The sequence below is a fragment of the Pristiophorus japonicus genome, chromosome 16, assembly GCF_044704955.1.
Source record: "Pristiophorus japonicus isolate sPriJap1 chromosome 16, sPriJap1.hap1, whole genome shotgun sequence".
In the NCBI taxonomy this organism is placed as follows: domain Eukaryota; kingdom Metazoa; phylum Chordata; class Chondrichthyes; family Pristiophoridae; genus Pristiophorus; species Pristiophorus japonicus.
In genome coordinates this window covers 13,766,830-13,786,340 of record NC_091992.1, presented here as the reverse complement: position 1 = coordinate 13,786,340, position 19,511 = coordinate 13,766,830, and the positions used below count along the sequence as shown (strand labels likewise).

Genomic DNA, 19,511 nt, shown 5'->3' with positions numbered 1-19,511 from the left:
ATAAAGAATTCTACCATGTTATGGTCACTCTTCCCCAAGGCGTCTTCCACAACAAGTTTGCTAATTAGTCCTTTCTCATTGCACATTACCCAGTCTAGAATGGCCAGCTCCCTGATTGGTTCCTCGACATATTGGTCTAGAAAGCCATCCCTAATACACTCCAGGAAATCCTTCTCCACTGCATTGCTACCAGTTTGGTTAGCCCAATCAATATGTAGATTAAAATCACCCATGATAACTGCTGTAACTTTATTGCTTGCATTCCTAATTTCTTGTTTGATGCTGTCCCCAACCTTACTACTACTGTTTGGTGGTCTGTACACAACTCCCACTAGCGTTTTCTGCCCCTTGATATTCCGCAGCTCCACCCATACCGATTTCACATCATCCAAGCTAATGTCCTTTCTTACTATTGCATTAATTTCCTCTTTAACCAGCAATGCTACCCCACCTCCTTTTCCTTTCTGTCTATCCTTCCTAAATGTTGAATACCCCTGGATGTTGCGTTCCCAGCCTTGGTCACCCTGGAGCCATATCTCCGTGATGCCAATTACATCATATCCCATTAACTGCTATCTGCGCAGTTAATTCGTCCACCTTATTCCGAATACTCCTCGCATTGAGGCACAGAGCCTTCAGGCTTGTCTTTCTAACACATTTTGCCCCTCTAGAATTTTGCTGTAATGTGGCCCTTTTTGCTTTTTGCCTTAGGTATCTCTGCCCTCCACTTTTACTTTTCTTCTTTCTATCTTTTGTTTCTGCCCCCATTCTATCTACTTCCCTCTGTCTCCCTGCATAGGTTCCCATCCCCTGCCATATTAGTTTAACTCCTTCCCAACAGCACTAGCAAACACTCCCCCTAGGACATTGGTTCCGGTCCTGCCCTGGCGCAGACCGTCCAGTTTGTACTGGTCCCACCTCCCCCAGAACCGGTTCCAATGTCCCAGGAATTTGAATCCCTCCCTACTGCACCACTCCTCAAGCCACGTATTCATCTGAGCTATCCTGCAATTCCTACTCTGACTAGCACGTGGTACTGGTAGCAATCCTGAGATTACTACTTTTGAGGTCCTACTTTTTAATTTAGCTCCTAGCTCCCTAAATTCGTCTTGTCGGACCTCATCCCATTTTTTACCTATATCGTTGGTACCTATATGCACCACGACAACTGGCTGTTCACCCTCCCTTTTCAGAATGCCCTGCACCCGCTCCGAGACATCCTTGACCCTTGCACCAGGGAGGCAACATACCATCCTGGAGTCTCGGTTGCGGCCGCAGAAAAGTCTGTCTATTCCCCTTACAATTGAATCCCCTATCACTATAGCTCTCCCACTCTTTTTCCTGCCCTCCTGTGCAGCAGAGCCACCCATGGTGCCATGAACTTGGCTGCTGCTGCCCTCCCCTGGTGAGTCATCCCCCTCAACAGTACCCAAAGCTGTGCATCTGTTTTGCAGGAGGATGACCGCAGGGGATCCCTGCACTACCTTCCTTGCACTGCTCTTCCTGTTGGTCACCCATTCCCTATCTGGCTGTGTAACCTTTACCTGCGGTAAGACCAACTCGCTAAACGTGCTATTCACGTCATTCTCAGCATTGTGCATGCTCCAGAGTGAATCCACCCGCAGCTCCAGTGCCGCAATGTGGTCCGTCAGGAGCTGCAGCCGGAAACACTTCCTGCACACGTAGTCGTCAGGGACACTGGAAGCGTCCCTGACTTCCCACATAGTACAGGAGGAGCATAACACGTGTCCGAGCTCTCCTGCCATGTCTTAACCCCTAGATCAACTTAATTTGGCAACAACAAGGCTAGAAGGTTACTTACTGATAAAGAAAAGAAAAAGGAAAACTACTTACCAATCACCTGCCAATCACTTACCCCCTTGGCTGTCACGTCACCTTTCGATTTCTTCCTACTTCTTTTTTGCCTTCTCACCCTGCTGCAGCTGCACCCAGCTGGCCTCAGTGACCACCAACTCCTGCTGGGCCTTTATAGGCCTCTCCTTCGACCTCCCGACCACGCTGCTCCCCGCTGCTCCCCGCTGGCCTCCCTTTCATTGCATTTATACTATTCACCTCTACCACTCCCTGTGGTAGCGGGTTTCATATTACCATCACTCTCTGGGTAAAGAAGTTCCTTATGAATTCCCTATTGGATTTCTTGGTGACTGTCTTATATTGATGGCCTCTAGTTTTGCTCTTCCCCACAAGTGGAAATATTCTCTTTCTGGCCACTCTATCAAAACCTGTCATAATTTTAAAGACCTCTATTAGGTCGCCCCTCAGCCTTCTCTTTTCAAGAGAAAAGAGTCCCAAACTGTTCATCCATTCTTGATCGGTGTACCCTCACATTTCTGGTATCATCCTTGTAAATCTTTTTTGTACCCTCTCCAGTGCCTCTATATCCTTTTTATAATATGGCGACCAGAATTGTACGCAGTACTCCAAGTATGGTTTAACTAAGGTTGGATACAAGAATAATAACCTTCAGCCTATATGAGCCGCTCAATGGTGATGTATCTAGATCGTGACGCCATCGCCCTGTTAGCGTCCCGGCTCCTAAATTGGGTTTTTCCCTCTGAAGCAGCGCTGAACAATAACAGTGACTGCATCAGGGGACGTGTACTGGGCGGCTGCCCGCTATTGGGGCAAAAATTAATGTGGAGGTAGCCGGCTACTGAGAAAATAATTTGGACTTTTTTGTTGCCCTCCAGTTGCGGTTTTATGCATGGTCGAGGCCGCGATCGCTCAGCCCGGCACTCTGTTTGATTGCCGGGCCGATCGCGCGGCACCCGTGGCACTCCCGCTCCCCATTGTAGTTCAGGTAGGTGGATTCTTCTTTGGCAGAGTCTTTTTTTTTCAAAAATATACTCTATTCATATAAAATTTTCACAATACGTTGGAAAATAGTTCACTACCTTGCGGATAGCAATTTCATTTGGATGCTGACAGCAGTTCCATACAATGCAGTAGCGTGCATTTCATTTCAAGGTACAGTTTAGTACAATCCATAAATCACGTTACATGTAGTACTGTGCAAATAAGGGTATTACATGGAGCAAATAAGAGTCGGCAGCATGGGCCCTTCCCTTTAATTGAGGGAAGGGCCCCTTGGACACGGCAGTGCTACGCGGCCCAGTGCTTACACTCCATTTCCTTCCAGGGGCGGTAACCCGAATTTATCGAGAGAGGCGAGACATCTGCGCCTGGCGCAAAGCCAGCCCCCCCCTCACCCCCCCCTCCCCCCGGGTGTTACTGCCCCCAAACGGGGTGATACCCAATTTCTAGGCCTTTGAGTTTGTGTTTTACTGATGTGTATTCGTGCTACAAATTCCTGAGCCAAAATGATTGGATCTAGAATATTGGTCTCAGTCTTCAATTGTGAAGAATTTATTTAAGGGGGAGGATTTGAGTAAAATAATTATCTGAAAACCTTTATGGTTATGATAATATCGCAGAATTTAAATGCATGACACTTTAAAAGAGATAAACCCTTTTTTAAATTTTGTCTGAACTTCAGCCTTTAAAAAAAGTTTGTGGATCATTGGACTCTCGTAGTTGGGGTCACCCACTATGGAAGTGCAGCGGTTTAGTCGGAGTCAGGTTTGATATTGACTGGCCATCCCGCAGACCCGAATGTGAAGAAACCTGAGGTTGACACTGCAAGTCTGGCATGTGTAACACCAGTGTGAACCTCAAACAATTCCACCCGCCTCAGGCCCTAGATTCACTGGAACACAGCCCAGCAGTGGAAGATTGCATCTTACTCGCAACTGCTAGAAGGAGAAAATTTAACTATTCCTGGTGGGGTGGGACACTTTCGACAACAACAACGAAAGGATTCTGTCAATCAAATTGTCAACTTTTGCTCTTAGAAACTGATTGTCGTGCAAAATGGAAAAGTACGTTAGAGCAGAGAAGGTTAAGGGGAGATTTAATAAAGTTGTTCAAACTCTTGGAGAGTTTTGATGGAGTAAATAAATAGAAATAGTTTCCAGTGGCAGAAAGGTTGGTAGTTGGCAAAGAAGCCAGAGGCGCGATGAAGAGAATTTCTTTTACGCGACAAATTGTTATGAGCTGGCATACATTTCCTGAAAGGGTGGTGATGTAGATTCAATAATAGTAACTTTCAAAAGGGAATTGGATAAATCTTTGAAGAGAAAACATTTTGCAGGGTTATGGGGAAGGGCTGGGGAGTGGGACTAATTGGATAGCTCTTTCAATGAGCACGATGGGCCGAATGGCCTTCTTCTGTGCTGTATCATTCAACGATTTGGTAACAGTAGGGTAACTTCAGCTCAGTGCTACTCAATTCTAATGTAAAACAAACCACAAAACTGATTTTATTTAAAACCGACTGTAGATATGTTCCCAAATGCAACCTACAGCATGGCACCAGATGATGACATACTGAGACACATTTCAACAGTTTACTCTGCCAGTCATGCCAACATGTTTACAGGACAGCACTGTGGCTCGACATTCCCTGGTGGGATCACAAATGGAGCAGAGTGGTACGCAGTGAAAGGTGAGGATACCATCCTTTAGAGGTAAGAGGAATGGAAATAGAGCCACCAGTCCAAGAGGGATTGTAGCTCTTTCACCGTGGCTCTTGGTGTGGTACTGATTGCTGTCCAAGGGGAAATAGTAACTTAACATAAACATGTCCAAGTCTGCAATCTGTAACCCAAGAGGGTTGTGAATCTGTGGAATTCTCTGCCCAAGGAAGCAGTTGAGGCTAGCTCATTGAATGTATTCAAATCACAAATAGATAGATTTTTAACCAATAAGGGAATTAAGGGTTATGGGGAGCAGGCGGATAAGTGGAGCTGAGTCCACGGCCAGATCAGCCATGAGCTTGTTGAATGGCGGAGCAGGCTCGAGGGGCTAGATGGCCTACTCCGGTTCCTAATTCTTATGTTCTTATGTTCATTGTGAGATTGCGTACTTCCAAAGGTAGATTCATCTCAAACTAACTTGGAGGCAACGTTCTGTGTTCAAGTATTGGTTTAATTCTTCAGCGGTCTCTGTGCCTGCTTTGGTGCTATTGGAATTACCCGATCACTAATTACATTGTCACGTCAGTAATGTATGTACCTGTGAGTATGCTCATGGGTTTATAGTTGTAGAGCTGTTGCTATTGCCCCCCCTTTAATCAGGGGGCACTTGATTTAATGTTCTACTTAAAATAGTTGTAGAGCTGTTGCATTGTGAGTGGCTTAGCCAGTCATGTGATGTTCACAAGTCCACAATGCAGTTGTGAGCCTCGTAGATGACCAAGACCCAACTGACTGGGGTTTTATTGAGTCTTGTGAACATCACGTGACTGGCTAAGCCACTCACAATGCAACAACTCTACAACTATTTTTGTAGAAAACAAAATAAACATTAAATCAAGTGCCCCCTGATTAAAGTGGGGGGGGGGGGGGGGCGGGCTTACAAACACTTTTCAAGTGCCCTTTTTTTTAGGGCACTAAAAAACTAAAATTTTACAAGTGCCCCCTGGCTAAAAGGGTGGGGGGTGGCGGGGGCATTAAAACACGGCACAATAAACAAATTAAACTTTAAACATATAAAATCAAATTAAAATTTGGTTGCCGGGGGTGATGATGCACTCCAATCCCTCCGGCGCCCACCTCTCCCGGAAGGCCGCGAGCGTACCGGTCGGACACCGCATGCTCCATCTCCAGGGACACCCTGGCTCGGATGTAACCACGGAAGAGAGGCAGGCAATCGGGCTGAACGACCCCCTCGACCGCCCGCTGCCTGGACCGGCTCAACAACTCTACAAACCTATGAGCATACTCACATGTGCATAGATTACAATGTCCTCATGTCAACCTGCAGCTCTGCCATTTGAGCAAGTGCAAATAAATTAGCCTGATAAATATCGCTATAGAGAACTCACAACATAACGAGGGTAGCTCCACTCAACACAACCTGGCAGAGTCAGCCATTGAGTGCGGATTGGGTGTGGAGGGTGCCGGGGGGGCGGGGGGGGTGGGCGACAAAGAAGACACTGGGATCTGAGCAGGAGAGCCCAAGCTCAAAGCCCAGAACTGAGTGACCTTGAAACCCGCCAATCTCACTGGGTCAATCCCACCTGACCAGCAGCTGAAGCTGTTTATGGTCAGCAGGAGGTACAGTGGCATAGCAGTTATGTTACTGGATTAGTAATCCAAAGACTTGAGTTCAAATCACACCACAGCAGCTGTGGAATTTAAATTCAATTAAGTAAATCTGGAATTTAATAAAATGCTATTCTCAGTAATGGTGACCATGAAACTGTCAGATTGTTGTAAAAATTCATCTGCTTCACTGATGTCCTTTTAGGGAAGGTAACCTGCTGTCCTTACCCGGTCTGGCCTATGTGTGACTCCAGACCCACAGCAATGTGGTTGATTCTTAAATGGCCTCTCAGTTTAACAAACAAAGTCAGCACTGTGGGAGTACCTTCACCAGGATTGCAGTGATTCAGAAGGTGGCTCAATACCATCTTCTCCAGGGCAATTAGAGATGCTGACTTTTCAAGCAACACCCACATCCCAGGAACAATTTTTTTTTTAAAGTATGTTTTTTCGGCCCTCCTCTGCCTTATACTGCGTTGGGAGCGCACTTCTGTCTGTCCAATTTGATAATAATCGCTGTCACCAGGTAATCGGATCACTGGTTTGAAGAAAAAAAGGATCAGGGTTATCGACATATAGAGGAAGCCAATATGGGAAGAATTGCTCCCTGCATTTGTACAAACAGAATCATTAACCCTTTTTTATAAAGGATGGGCTCATGATTTTGTTCCGTGCAAAGCACAGGGGAAATCTAGTCCCTGCGTGTATTTATTGCGGACAGCCTTCCAAACCCGTGAGAAGAAATAAAAAAAAGGTGGAAAGTTCCATTGGCCGGATAAGTGGACGATTTGGGATTTGGATGGAGACAGATGCTTTTCTTGGAAGTTAAATTGTGGGAATTTAAAACTGCTACATCTTTCCAATCTTGTGCTTAAATCTCATCGCTGAAACGATTCCACCCTGTAGCAACCTCTCAGAGCTGAACATAAATAATTTATTTGTCAAGTTACTTTGCTCCAGCTGTCTACAAAGAAAATGCTAAAAGCTCTCAAGTAGCAAGGAGAGGATTGTGCACCATGTGCCCTGCAGGCTTGGCTCAGCACTGGAACACCCAATATTCTTCACTCACATTCTTGTATAAATATCTGGATAAACTCCCTCAACTCTCTGCCTCTGCTGTAAATCAACTGAACAGAGAGCAAATTGCTTGCAGGACTGTCTTGCGCATCCCCGATTTCCATCGCTCCACCATTGGTAGCTGTCCCTTCAGCTGCCTGGAATTCCCTCCCTAAACCGCTCTACCTCTCTTTCCTCCTTTAAGACGCTCCTTAAAACCTTCCTCCTTGACCAAGCCCTGTGCTAATATCTCCTTATGTTGCTCGATTTCAAATTTTGTTTGCTAACGTTCCTGTGAAGCGCCTTGGGACGTTTTACAATGTTAAAGGCGCTAGATAAATACAAGTTGTTGTTGTAAAAGTCAGCTTAAATCAGACCCTGGAGAGGGACACCCTGGGGATTCTGACTATGAGGAAGTGCCTGGCCTTTACTCAGAACCTCCCTCCCCCCCCAGAGATACATGGCCAAATGGTAGTGACCTGCATGCCTGATCGCTAGGGTGTGTGAGACAGTAGCTGTCCTATGTTAGTGAAGTGTTATTCTACTCCATAGTATAAAGTTACCGTCATATAAGCACGGGTAAAATCAGTCACCAATGTTCTATTCATCTGCTGAAATGCATGAGTTATTCAGACCAGGATGGCTGCGAATCTAAAACCGCAATCTATGCTGTGTCTCAACTGGGATATTAATTGCGGAGGTACAATTGCCGCAGCAAATCTGGCCGAGGGAAGGGAATTATCAGGCAGAGTTCTGGATAGTGTTCACGCCAAAATTGAACTCAGTTGTAGCACCTCCTGTGGTCAAATAGCGCAATGACATTCATTGCCGAGGCTCACACCTGCTTGGCTGGAGGTACTGAAGGGTTGCCAGTGCCCATTGCATTGTGCACAGGTAGCATGATGGCTATGTTACTGGAATAGTAATCCAGAGGCCTGGAATAATGAAACGCAGGACACAAGTTCAAATCCCACCACCGGCAGCTGGGGAATTTAAATTCAGTTAGGTAAATCTGGAATAAAAAGCTAGTGTCAGTAATGGTGACCATGAAACTACTGGATTGTCGTAAAAATCCACCAATATCCTTTAGGGAAGGAAATCTGCCCATATGTGACTCCAGACTCACAGCAATGTGGCTGACTCTGAACTGCCCCTCTGCAATGGCTGAGCAAGCCTCACTGCCACCTTTGCAAGGGCAATTAATGATGGGCTAGTGATGCCCACATTTCTGATGAATGAATAAATGAAAAAAGGTAGTCAGCACCTTCAAGAGAAAATGAGAGAGAAGAAGGAAACAATACAACAACTTTAATTTATATAGCGCCTTTAACGTAGTAAACATCCCAAGGCGCTTCACAGCAGTGTTATAAGACAAAACAAATATATTTGACACCGGACGACATAAGAAGAAATTACGGCACTTGATCAAAGAGGGAGGTTTTAAGAAGGCTTTTAAAGGAGGAAAGAGAGGTAGAGAGGTGGAGAGGTTTAGGGAGGGACTTCTAGAGCTTAGGGCCCAGGCAACAGAAGGCACGGCCACCAATGGTTGAGCGATTATAATCAGGGATGCTCAAGAGGGCAGAATTTGAGGAGCGCAGACATCTCGGGGGGAGGGGGGTTGTGAGGCTGAAAGAGATTACAGAGATAGGGAGGGGCGAGGCCATGGAGGGATTTGTAAACAAGAATGAGAATTTTGAAATCGAGGCGTTGCTTAACCGGGAGCCAATGTAGGTAAGCGAGCACAATAGTTTTAAAGCAAAAACCTGCTGCACTTCTCTTTGTTTCACAGGTGGGCTGCAGGACTATAACTACGCCTGGGGTCGATGTCTGGACATAACACTGGAGCTGACCTGTTGTAAATACCCACAAGCTGATAAACTACCACAACTCTGGGATGAGAATAAGGCAGCACTGCTAGCATTCATGAGGCAGATACATCTGGGTAAATGATACACAGAAATTCTAACTTACAACTCTTCCTGCCCACCGAGTCACTTTAATCCAAAACCACAGCTCTTTCAAAGATCCAGCGCAGGGACGATGGGCCAAATGGCTTCCTTCTGTGCTGCAAGATTTTATGATTCTAAGCCGTGCTGTGAAATGGTGAGCTTTTTTATCCAAAGGACTTCCTGTGTGCTGCAATGTTCAGTCCACAGACCTCCCTGTACAATGGAGTGCTACCCCATCACTGGCAATGCTCTGCAAAAGACCTGAGACAATGAAATGCCTTTTCAGTGTTTTACACTCAATTATTTTTTTTTGCTTATCTACTTCTCTCTTTACATTCACGCTATTTTGCAAACAACTGTCCAGTTGTTGGACATGCAAATTAGGTCGGTGCAAAAAATCCTTATACCTGTTCTCTCAAGTGGACGTAAAAGATTCCATGGCACTATTTTGAAGAAGAAGAGGGGTGTTATCCCCGGTGTCTTGGCCAATATTTATCCCTCAATCAACATAATCAAAAAACTGATTATCAAGTCATTATCACATTGCTGTTTGTGGGAGCTTTCTGTGCAAAAATTGGCTGCCACGTTTCCCACATTACAACAATGGCTGCACTCCAAAAGTACTTCATTGGCTGTAAACTGCTTTGAGACATTCGGTGATCATGAAAGGTGCTATATAAATCCAAGTCTTTCTTTCTTTCTTTCTTTCTCTTTCACTCTTTCTCTTTCACTCTCTCTTTCTCTTTCACTCTCTCTCTTTCTCTTTCTCTCTCTCTTTCTCTTTCTCTCTCTCTTTCAATATTCTTGCCTGCAAGGAAGACATTGTATGAGGGCACTTGTCTGATGGTATCATTATCAAGTATCAACCTTTTCCTGTTAGCTCCCCACTCATGCCCAGCAGTGCTGTTGCACTGGGGATGGCATCGCTCAGATGAAGTTGGCACTGAAAATAGCTTGAGCTCCTCTGGAGACCTTACGAAATGGTTGGCAGCACAAGATGTTTTTCATCTTTGCATCAGGAAACGTTGCCTGTTATTCTGCAAGTTAATTTTGGACACAGTGACCATTTGGTACGAAAAAATGAAGGAACATGAGTTTCTATACCCTTATCGCGCCTTATCACCTCCGGAACATCACCCTTGCCTCAGCGCATCCGCTGCTGAAGCCCTCATCCACACCTTTTTTACCTCTAGACTTGACTATTCCAACGCACTCCTGGCTGGCCTCCCACATTCTACCCTACGTAAACTAGAGGTGATCCAAAACTCGGCTGCCTGTGTCCTAACCCGCACCAAGTCCCATTCACCCATCACCCTTGTGCTCGCTGGCCTACATTGGCACCCGGTTAAGCAACGCCTCGATTTCAAAATTCTCATCCTTGTTTTCAAATCCTTCCATGGCTTCGCCCCTCCCTATCTCTGTAATCTCCTTCAGTCTCACAAACCCCTGAGATATCTGCGCTCTTTTAATTCTGCCTGCATGAGCATCCCCGATTATAATCGTTCAACCATTGGTGGCCGTGCCTTCTGTTGCCTAGGCCCCAAGCTCTGGAATTCCCTCCCTAAACGTCTCTGCCTCTCTATCTCTCTTGCTTCATTCAAGATGCTCCTTAAAACATAGCTCTTTCACCAAGCTTTTGGTCACATGCGCTAATTTCTACTTATGCGGCTCGGTGTTAATTTCTTAATCTCATAATACTCCTGCGAAGCGCCTTGGAACGTTTCACTACGTTAAAGGTGCTATATAAATACAAGTTGATGTTGTGGTTGTTGTTGTCTTGCAGGATGCTTTACAGACAATTACTTTTGAAGTTCCGTCACTGGGTCCATATAGGTAGATGTGGCAGTCAACATACACGTTGGAAGGCTCCACAAACACCAAAGACACCATTACCTCTTATGTTCTCCTCCAAGTCGCACATCATCCCGACTTGGATACATATTACCATTCCTTCATTGTCCTTGAGTCAATATCCTGGATTCCTGACTGAACATCAATGTGGGAGTGCCATCATATCAAGCATTGCAGCAGTCTGGGGAGATGGTTTGCTGCCAGGGACTCAGGGCAACCTTTGGATGAGAATGCCGCAGACCCGATGGACCGAATGGCCTCCTTCTGTGCTGTACTATTCTATGATTCTGTATTATTCCGACACCCCGTTTGCCCCCTCAGGTAGATCCCACAGCACTATTCAAACAAGAGCAGGGAAGTTCCTCCATGTGTCGTGGCCAATATTTATCCCTCACTGAAACAGTTTATCTGGTCATTATCACATTGCTGATTATGGGAGCTTGCTGTGCGCAAATTGACAGCTGCGTTTTCCATATTGCAACAGTGACTACACTTCAAAAGTACTTCGTCGGCTCTAAAGTGCTTTGGGACATCCTGAGGATGTGAAAGGCGCTATATAAATCCACATCTTTCTTTTAACTAGGGATGAGCAATAAATCTGGCCTTGTCTGTGTTGCTCATGTCCAGAGAACAAATTTAAAACATGATTTGAATGGCCCGTTTATCTGCTTTTGGTGGTGATAGATCAGGATGGAATGTTGGCCAAGACACCAGGAGGACCTCTGTCCCTTCTTCGAATTGTGTCACAGGATCTGTCAAATCCGCCAGAACAGACAGAAGGGTCTTCTGTTTCATGCCTCACCTGAAGGACGTTACCTCTGACAATGCAGCACTCCCTCGGTACTCCGCTGAAGTGTCAGCCTAGATTATGTGCTCAACTACCGAAGTAAGGTTAAAAACCCACAACCTCCTGAGGACGTGGCCAACTGACCTGAACTAAAGCTGTGGGGTAGATTTTCTGAACCCGCACTCCCAGCACAGAGCCACAGTCCAAGGGAGCATGGATCAGAGAGAGGGCCACAATCAATGTCCCCTCCGTAAGCCGCATGGCCTGCCTCTCCCAAAGCGCGGCCCATTCAGATTTTTGAGCATTTGAGTGTCAGCTGTGGCTCAGTGGGTAGCACACGCACCTCTGAGTCAGAAGGTGGGTTCAAATCCCACTCCAGAGACTTGAGCCCATAATTCTCGGTTGACACTCCAGGGGAGTGCTGTACTGTTGGAGGTGCCGTCTTTTGGATGAGACATTAAACCGAGGCCCTGTCTGCTCCCTCAGGAGAACGTAAAAGATCTTATGGCACTATTTCGAAGAAGAGCAGGGGAATTATCCCCGGTGTCCTGGCCAATAATTTTCCCTCAATCAACATGACAAAAAACAAGTTATCTGGTCATTATCACATTGCTGTTTGTGGGAGCCTGCTGTGAGCAGATTGACTGCCGCATTTCCCACATTACAGCAGTGACCACACTCCAAAAGTACTTCATTGGCTGTAAAGCGTTTTGAGACGTCGGGTGGTCATGAAAGGCGCTATATAAATGGAAGCCTTCCTTACATCTCGGTACTTACAATGTAAACGCCGGTGAGCAGCCTGCGCGGGACCTTGCAGCTTAGCAGGAGCATTGGCCACAGCACTACTGTGCCAAGCTCCCTACCAACATGGGATCACTGACTTTCTTCTTCTTAAGCAGTCACTCGGAGTCGGGGGTGACTTGCTTCCACACTAATATGAGTTTTCAGGTGACTGATAAGACCAATGCGGGATCTACAGTCTCTGTCACAGGTGGGGCAGACGGTGGTTGGAGGAACGGGTGGGTGGGGGGGGGCTTGGGTTGTCGTGCGCTCCTTCCACTGTTTGCACTTGGCTTTCGCGTGCTCCCGGCGAAGAGACTCGAGGTGTTCGGTGCCTTCCCAGATGCTTCTCCTCCACTTTGAGTGGTCTTGGGCCAGGGACTCTCAGGTGTCGGTGGGGGTGTTGCACTTTTTCAAGGAGGCTTTGAGGGTGTCCTTGAAGCGTTTCCTCTACCCACCTGGGGCTCGCTTGCCGTGTCGGAGCTCAGAGTAGAGCGCCTGTTTTGGGAGTCTAGCATCGGGCATGCGGACGATGAATTTACCCTGCTGTTCGCTGACAGGGAGGGCGATATTCCTAAACTGACACATCCCTCCACTTTAAGCAAAAGGTGGAAAGCTCTGCCTTGTGTGGTTTGCTGCCTGTTGTGTCTCAATTGTTCATTAAAAAAAAGCCTCAGTGTGAAAACGCAGGTTTCTGAGCGATGGTCGCAACAGATCATTTGTCCCAGTGGCAGGTAAATAAAGCTCACGCGCATACTCTGGCGGCGAGATGATCAAGACCTCCGCTTTACATATTCAGAGTGCAGTGATGGTCTTTATGATGCATTGGATTAAATTGCGAAAGGGCGAAGCCTTTCAGTACGTCCTTTAGCAAAGTTGCAACTAGTTGGCCGGGTTTCCACACGTCACGCAAATTAAATCCCTGTTCACGCAGGCAGCCATTACTCATTCTGCTGAAGCGCAGAATCTGCAGTTCTTTTTTTAAAAAACATCCCAACGTCAGAGTTTTCAGGCACTCAGTCATCTTACTGACACCAGACTTTGATAAGATCGCAGATGAATCATTCATCCTCTGTAAAGCTTTTGCTCAGGCTTGTCATGTGTGGCTGGTTGTCAGTGCCTTGAGGCAAGGTTTTATTTATCTAGGGATGATGATAAAAACAATTGGTGTGCGAACGGGATGATTAAAAACTGAAATGTTGCAGCCAGGATTAAAATGTTGTTCCTTGTCTGGGTGATCTTCTCCAACCCCACATCCTGGGTCACACACTCTGCTCCCCCAACTGGGTTACCGCTCATTGAGTTAACATGCAGCTACAGCAAACAATTAGGAAGGCAAATGGTATGTTAGCCTTTATTGCAAGGGGGTTGGATTATAAGAGTAAGGAAATCTTGCTGCAATTATATAGAGCCTTGGTGAGACCACACCTGGAGTACTGTGCACAGTTTTGATCTCCTTACCTAAGGAAGGATGTATTTGCCTTGGAGATGGTGTAACAAAGGTTCACTAGATTTTTTCCTGGGATGGGGGGATTGTCCTATGAGAAGAGATTTGGTAGAATGGGCCTATATCCGCTGGAGTTTAGAAGAATGAGAAGTGATCTCATTGAAAAGTTTATAAAATTCTTCAAGGGCTTGACAAGGTAGATGCTGAGAGGCTGTTTCGCCTGGCTGGAGAGTCTAGAACCAGGGTACATAGTGTCAGGATAAGGAGAAACTTCTTCACTCAGAGGGTTGTGAATCTTTGGAATTCTCTACCACAGAGGCCTGTGGATGCTGAGTCGTTGAGTATATTCAGGACTGAATTTGTTAGGTTTTTGGACACTAAGGGAATCACAGGATATGGCGATAGGGCAGGAAAGTAGAGTTGAGGTAGAGGATCAGTGTTTAAACTAATATGGCAGGGGGACGGGAACCTATGCAGCGAGACAGAGCGAAGTAATATGGAGTCAGAAATAGATGGTAGAAAGGTAAAAAGCAATAGTGAAAGGCCAAGTAAACAAAGGCAAGAAACAAAAAGGGCCACACTACATCATAATTCTAAAATGACAAAGGGTGTTAAAAAAACAAGCCTGAAGGCTTTGTGTCTTAATGCAAGGAGTATCCGTAATAAGGTGGATAAATTAATTGTGCAAATAGATGTTAACAGATATGATGTGATTGGGATTACTGAGACGTGGCTCCAGGATGATCAGGGCTGGGAACTCAACATCCAAGGGTATTCAACATTCAGGAAGGATAGAATAAAAGAAAAAGGAGGTGGGGTAGCATTGCTGGTTAAAGAGGAGATTAATGCAATAGTTAGGAAGGACATTAGTTTGGATGATGTGGAATCTATATGGGTAGAGCTGCAGAACACCAAAGGGCAAAAAACGTTAGTGGGAGTTGTGTACAGACCTCCAAACAATTGTAGTGATGTTGGGGAGGGCATCAAACAGGAAATTAGGGGTGCATGCAATAAAGGTGCAGCAGTTATCATGGGTGACTTTAATATGCATATAGATTGGGCTAACCAAACTGGAAGCAATATGGTGGAGGAGTATTTCCTGGAGTGCATAAGGGATGGTTTTCTAGACCAATATGTCGAGGAACCAACTAGGGGGGAGGCCATCTTAGACTGGGTGTTGTGTAATGAGAGAGGATTAATTAGCAATCTCGTTGTGCGAGGCCCTTTGGGGAAGAGTGACCATAATATGGTGGAATTCTACATTAGGATGGAGAATGAAACAGTTAATTCAGAGACCATGGTCCAGAACTCAAAGAAGGGTAACTTTGAAGGTATGAGGCTAGGATAGATTGGCGAATGATACTTAAGGGGTTGACAGTGAATGGGCTATGGCAGACATTTAGAGACCGCATGGATGAACTACAACAATTGTACATTCCTGTCTGGCGTAAAAATAAAAAAGGGAAGGTGGCTCAACCGTGGCTATCAAGGGAAATCAGGGATAGTATTAAAGCCAAGGAAGTGGCATACAAATTGGCCAGAAATAGCAGCGAACCCGGGGACTGGGAGAAATTTAGAACTCAGCAGAGGAGGACAAAGGGTTTCATTAGGGCAGGGAAAATAGAGTACGAGAGGAAGCTTGCAGGGAACATTAAAATGGACTGCAAAACCTTCTATAGATATGTAAAGAGAAAAAGGTTAGTAAAGACAAACGTAGGTCCCCTGCAGTCAGAATCATGGGAAGTCATAACGGGGAACAAAGAAATGGCAGACCAATTGAACAAGTACTTTGGTTCGGTATTCACTAAGGAGGACACAAACAACCTTCCGGATATAAAAGGGGTCAGAGGGTCTAGTAAGAAGGAGGAACTGAGGGAAATCCTTATTAGTCGGGAAATTGTGTTGGGGAAATTGATGGGATTAAAGGCCGATAAATCCCCAGGGCCTGATGGACTGCATCCCAGAGTACTAAAGGAGGTGGCCTTGGAAATAGCGGATGCATTGACAGTCATTTTCCAACATTCCATAGACTCTGGATCAGTTCTTATGGAGTGGAGGGTAGCCAATGTAACCCCACTTTTAAAAAAAGGAGGGAGAGAGAAAACAGGGAATTATAGTCCAGTCAGCCTGACATCGGTAGTGGGTAAAATGATGGAATCAATTATTAAGGATGTCATAGCAGCGCATTTGGAAAGAGGTGACATGATAGGTCCAAGTTAGCATGGATTTGTGAAAGGGAAATCATGCTTGACAAATCTTCTGGAATTTTTTCAGGATGTTTCCAGTAGAGTGGACAAGGGAGAACCAGTTGATGTGGTGTATTTGGACTTTCAGAAAGCCTCCCACACAAGAGATTAATGTGCAAAGTTAAAGCACATGGGATTGGGGGTAGTGTGCTGACATGGATTGAGAACTGGTTGTCAGACAGGAAGCAAAGAGTAGGAGTAAAATGGGTACTTTTCAGAATGGCAGGCGGTGACTAGTGGGGTACCGCAAGGTTCTGTGCTGGGGCCCCAGCTGTTTACATTGTACATTCATGATTTAAACGAGGGGATTAAATGTAGTATCTCCAAATTTGCGGATGACACTAAGTTGGGTGGCAGTGTGAGCTGCGAGGAGGATGCTATGAGGCTGCAGAGTGACTTGAATAGGTTAGGTGAGTGGGCAAATGCATGGCAGATGAAGTATAATGTGGATAAATGTGAGGTTATCCAATTTGGTGGTAAAAACAGAGAGACAGACTATTATCTGAATGGTGACAGATTAGGAAAAGGGGAGGTGCAACGAGACCTGGGTGTCATGGTACATCAGTCATTGAAGGTTGGCATGTAGGTACAGCAGGCGGTTAAGAAAGCAAATGGCATGTTTGCCTTCATAGCGAGGGGATTTGAGTACAGGGGCAGGAAGGTGTTACTACAGTTATACAGGGCCTTGGTGAGGCCGCACCTGGAGTATTGTGTACAGTTTTGGTCTCCTAACTTGAGGAAGGACATTCTTGCTATTGAGGGAGTGCAGTGAAGGTTCACCAGACTGATTCCCGGGATGGCGGGACTGACATATCAAGAAAGACTGGATCAACTGGGCTTGTATTCACTGGAGTTCAGAAGAATGAGAGGGAATCTCATAGAAACGTTTAAAATTCTGACGGGTTTAGACAGGTTAGATGCAGGAAGAATGTTCCCAATGTTGGGGAAGTCCAGAACCAGGGATCACAGTCTAAGGATAAGGGGTAAGCCATTTAGGACCGAGATGAGGAGAAACTTCTTCACCCAGAGAGTGGTGAACCTGTGGAATTCTCTACCACAGAAAGTTGTTGAGGCCAATTCACTAAATATATTCAAAAAGGAGTTAGATGTAGTCCTTACTACTAGGGGGATCAAGGGGTATGGTGAGAAAGCAGGAATGGGGTACTGAAGTTGCGTGTTCAGCCATGAACTCATTGAATGGCGGTGCAGGCTCAAAGGGCCGAATGGCCTACTCCTGCACCTATTTTCTATGTTTCTATGATCTTATTGAATAGTGGAGCAGGCTTGAGCGGGTGTATGGCCTACTCCTGCTCCTAATTCATATGTTCTTTTGTCCCCATTCACTCTCTGCTCCATCATTAGAAGCCTATCCTCCAGTCCAATGGCCCTGCTCTCCAGAGCCCTCTCCCTTTGCTTTCCCCTCTTTCAAAAATATATTAAAATCTTTCTGTTCGACTAGATGTTCATTCATCCCCCCCCCCCCCCCCCCCTCTCCCCAACCTTAATCTCAACCTTTCTCCTGCTCATCATCTTCATCTTCCTCTTGTTAAGTGTTCTGAGATGTTTCCCCACAGGAGGAATACCGATTGTTGTAGATGCTCAATCTTGTTGTCAAATCCTTCCATGGCCTCACCCTTCCCTATCTCTCTAATCTCCTCCAGCACCACAACCCCCCCCCCCCCCCCCCCCCACCTGAGGATGCAGAGTGGATGTTTCCACTGACAGGGGAGACTAGAACTAGAGGGCATAATCTTAGAATAAGGGGCCGCCCACATAAAACTGAAATGAGGAGAAATTTCTTCTCTCAGAGGGTTGTAAATCTGTGGAATTTGCTGTCCCAGAGAGCTGTGGAAGCTGGGTCATTGAATAAATTTAAGACAGAGATAGACAGTTTCTTAACCAATAAGGGATTAAGGGGTTATGGGGAGCGGGCAGGGAAGTGGACCTGAGTCCATGATTGGATCAGCCATGATCGTATTAAATGGCGGAACAGGCTCGAGGGGCCGTATGGCCGACTCCTGCTCCTATTTCTTATGTTCTTATAGCTGCACGCCTCTAATTCTGCCCTCTTGAGCATACCTGATTATAATCGCTCCACCATTGGTGGCCGTGCCTTCTGTTGCCTGGGCCCCAAGCTCTGGAACTCCCTCCCTAAACCTCTCCCCCTTTTCTACCTCTCTTTCCTCCTTCATGGCGCTCCTTAAAACGTACCTCTTTGACCCTCACCGCCCTAATTTCTCCTTATGTGGCTCAGTCTCAAATTTTTTGTCTCATGTTTCACTACATTAAAAACGCTATATAAATACAAGTTGTTGTTGTTTTTATCGACTGACAAATGAAGGTGCTGTACATCATTGATCTTATCAAAGTCTGGTGTCAGTAAGAGGATGGAATGCCTGAAAACTCTCGTGTTGGGATGGTTTGTTTTAAGCTGCAGATTCTGTACGCCAGCAAAATAAGTAATGACTGTGTGGGGGAACAGGGCTTTAACCTGTGCGATGTGTGAAGACACGGCCAACAGGCTACGTCTTCTCAGAAGGCCGTATTTCAAAGCTTCGGCTTTTTACAATTGAATCTAATGCATCGTAAAGACCATGGCTGCATCGGATCTCGATCATCCCGCTGTGAGGCCATGAGGGGGCTGGAACAGGGTAGATACAGAGAGGATGTTTCCCCTCATGGGGGAATCTAGAACTAGGGGGCATAATTTCAGAATAAGGGTTGCCCATTTAAAACGGAGCTGAGAAGGAATTTCTTCTCTTAGAGGGTCGTGAATCTGTGGAATTCTCTCTCCCCCCTCCCCACCCCAGAGAGCTGTGGAGGCTGGTTCATTGAATATATTTAAGGTGGCGATAGACAGATTTTTGAACGATTAGGGAGTCAAGGGTTATGGGGAGCGGGCAGGGAAGTGGAGTTGAGGCCAAGATCAGATCAGCCATGATTTTATTGAATGCAGGCTCGAGAGGCCAAATGGCCGACTCCTGCTTCTTAAGTTCATGCGTTTGTTGAGTAGCCGCGTTTTATTGATAATAGCAGTTAAACAACGGGAGTTGCAGGAGCCGGAGCACGACTCATCAACCAACACTCCAGAAAGAAAGACTTGCATTTATATAGTGCCTTTCACGACCACCGGTCATCTCAAATGAAGTACTTTTGGAGTGTAGTCACTATTGAGATGTGGGAAATGCAGCAGCCAATTTGCACATAACAAGCTCCCACAAACAGCAATGTGATAAAGACCAGATAATCTGTTTTTGTTGATTGAGGGAT

General features: G+C 45.9%; 1 protein-coding gene across 1 annotated transcript in view; it reads left to right on the top strand.

The window, feature by feature from the left end:
- LOC139226917 (carboxypeptidase D-like) overlaps positions 1-19,511 on the top strand; it is a 216,772-nt gene that overhangs the window by 14,928 nt on the left and 182,333 nt on the right. The window contains exons 3-4 of the mRNA XM_070858009.1: positions 4,361-4,525; positions 8,971-9,123. Of these exons, the coding sequence (XP_070714110.1) occupies positions 4,361-4,525; positions 8,971-9,123 (318 nt within the window). The remainder of the gene's footprint in view (positions 1-4,360; positions 4,526-8,970; positions 9,124-19,511) is intronic.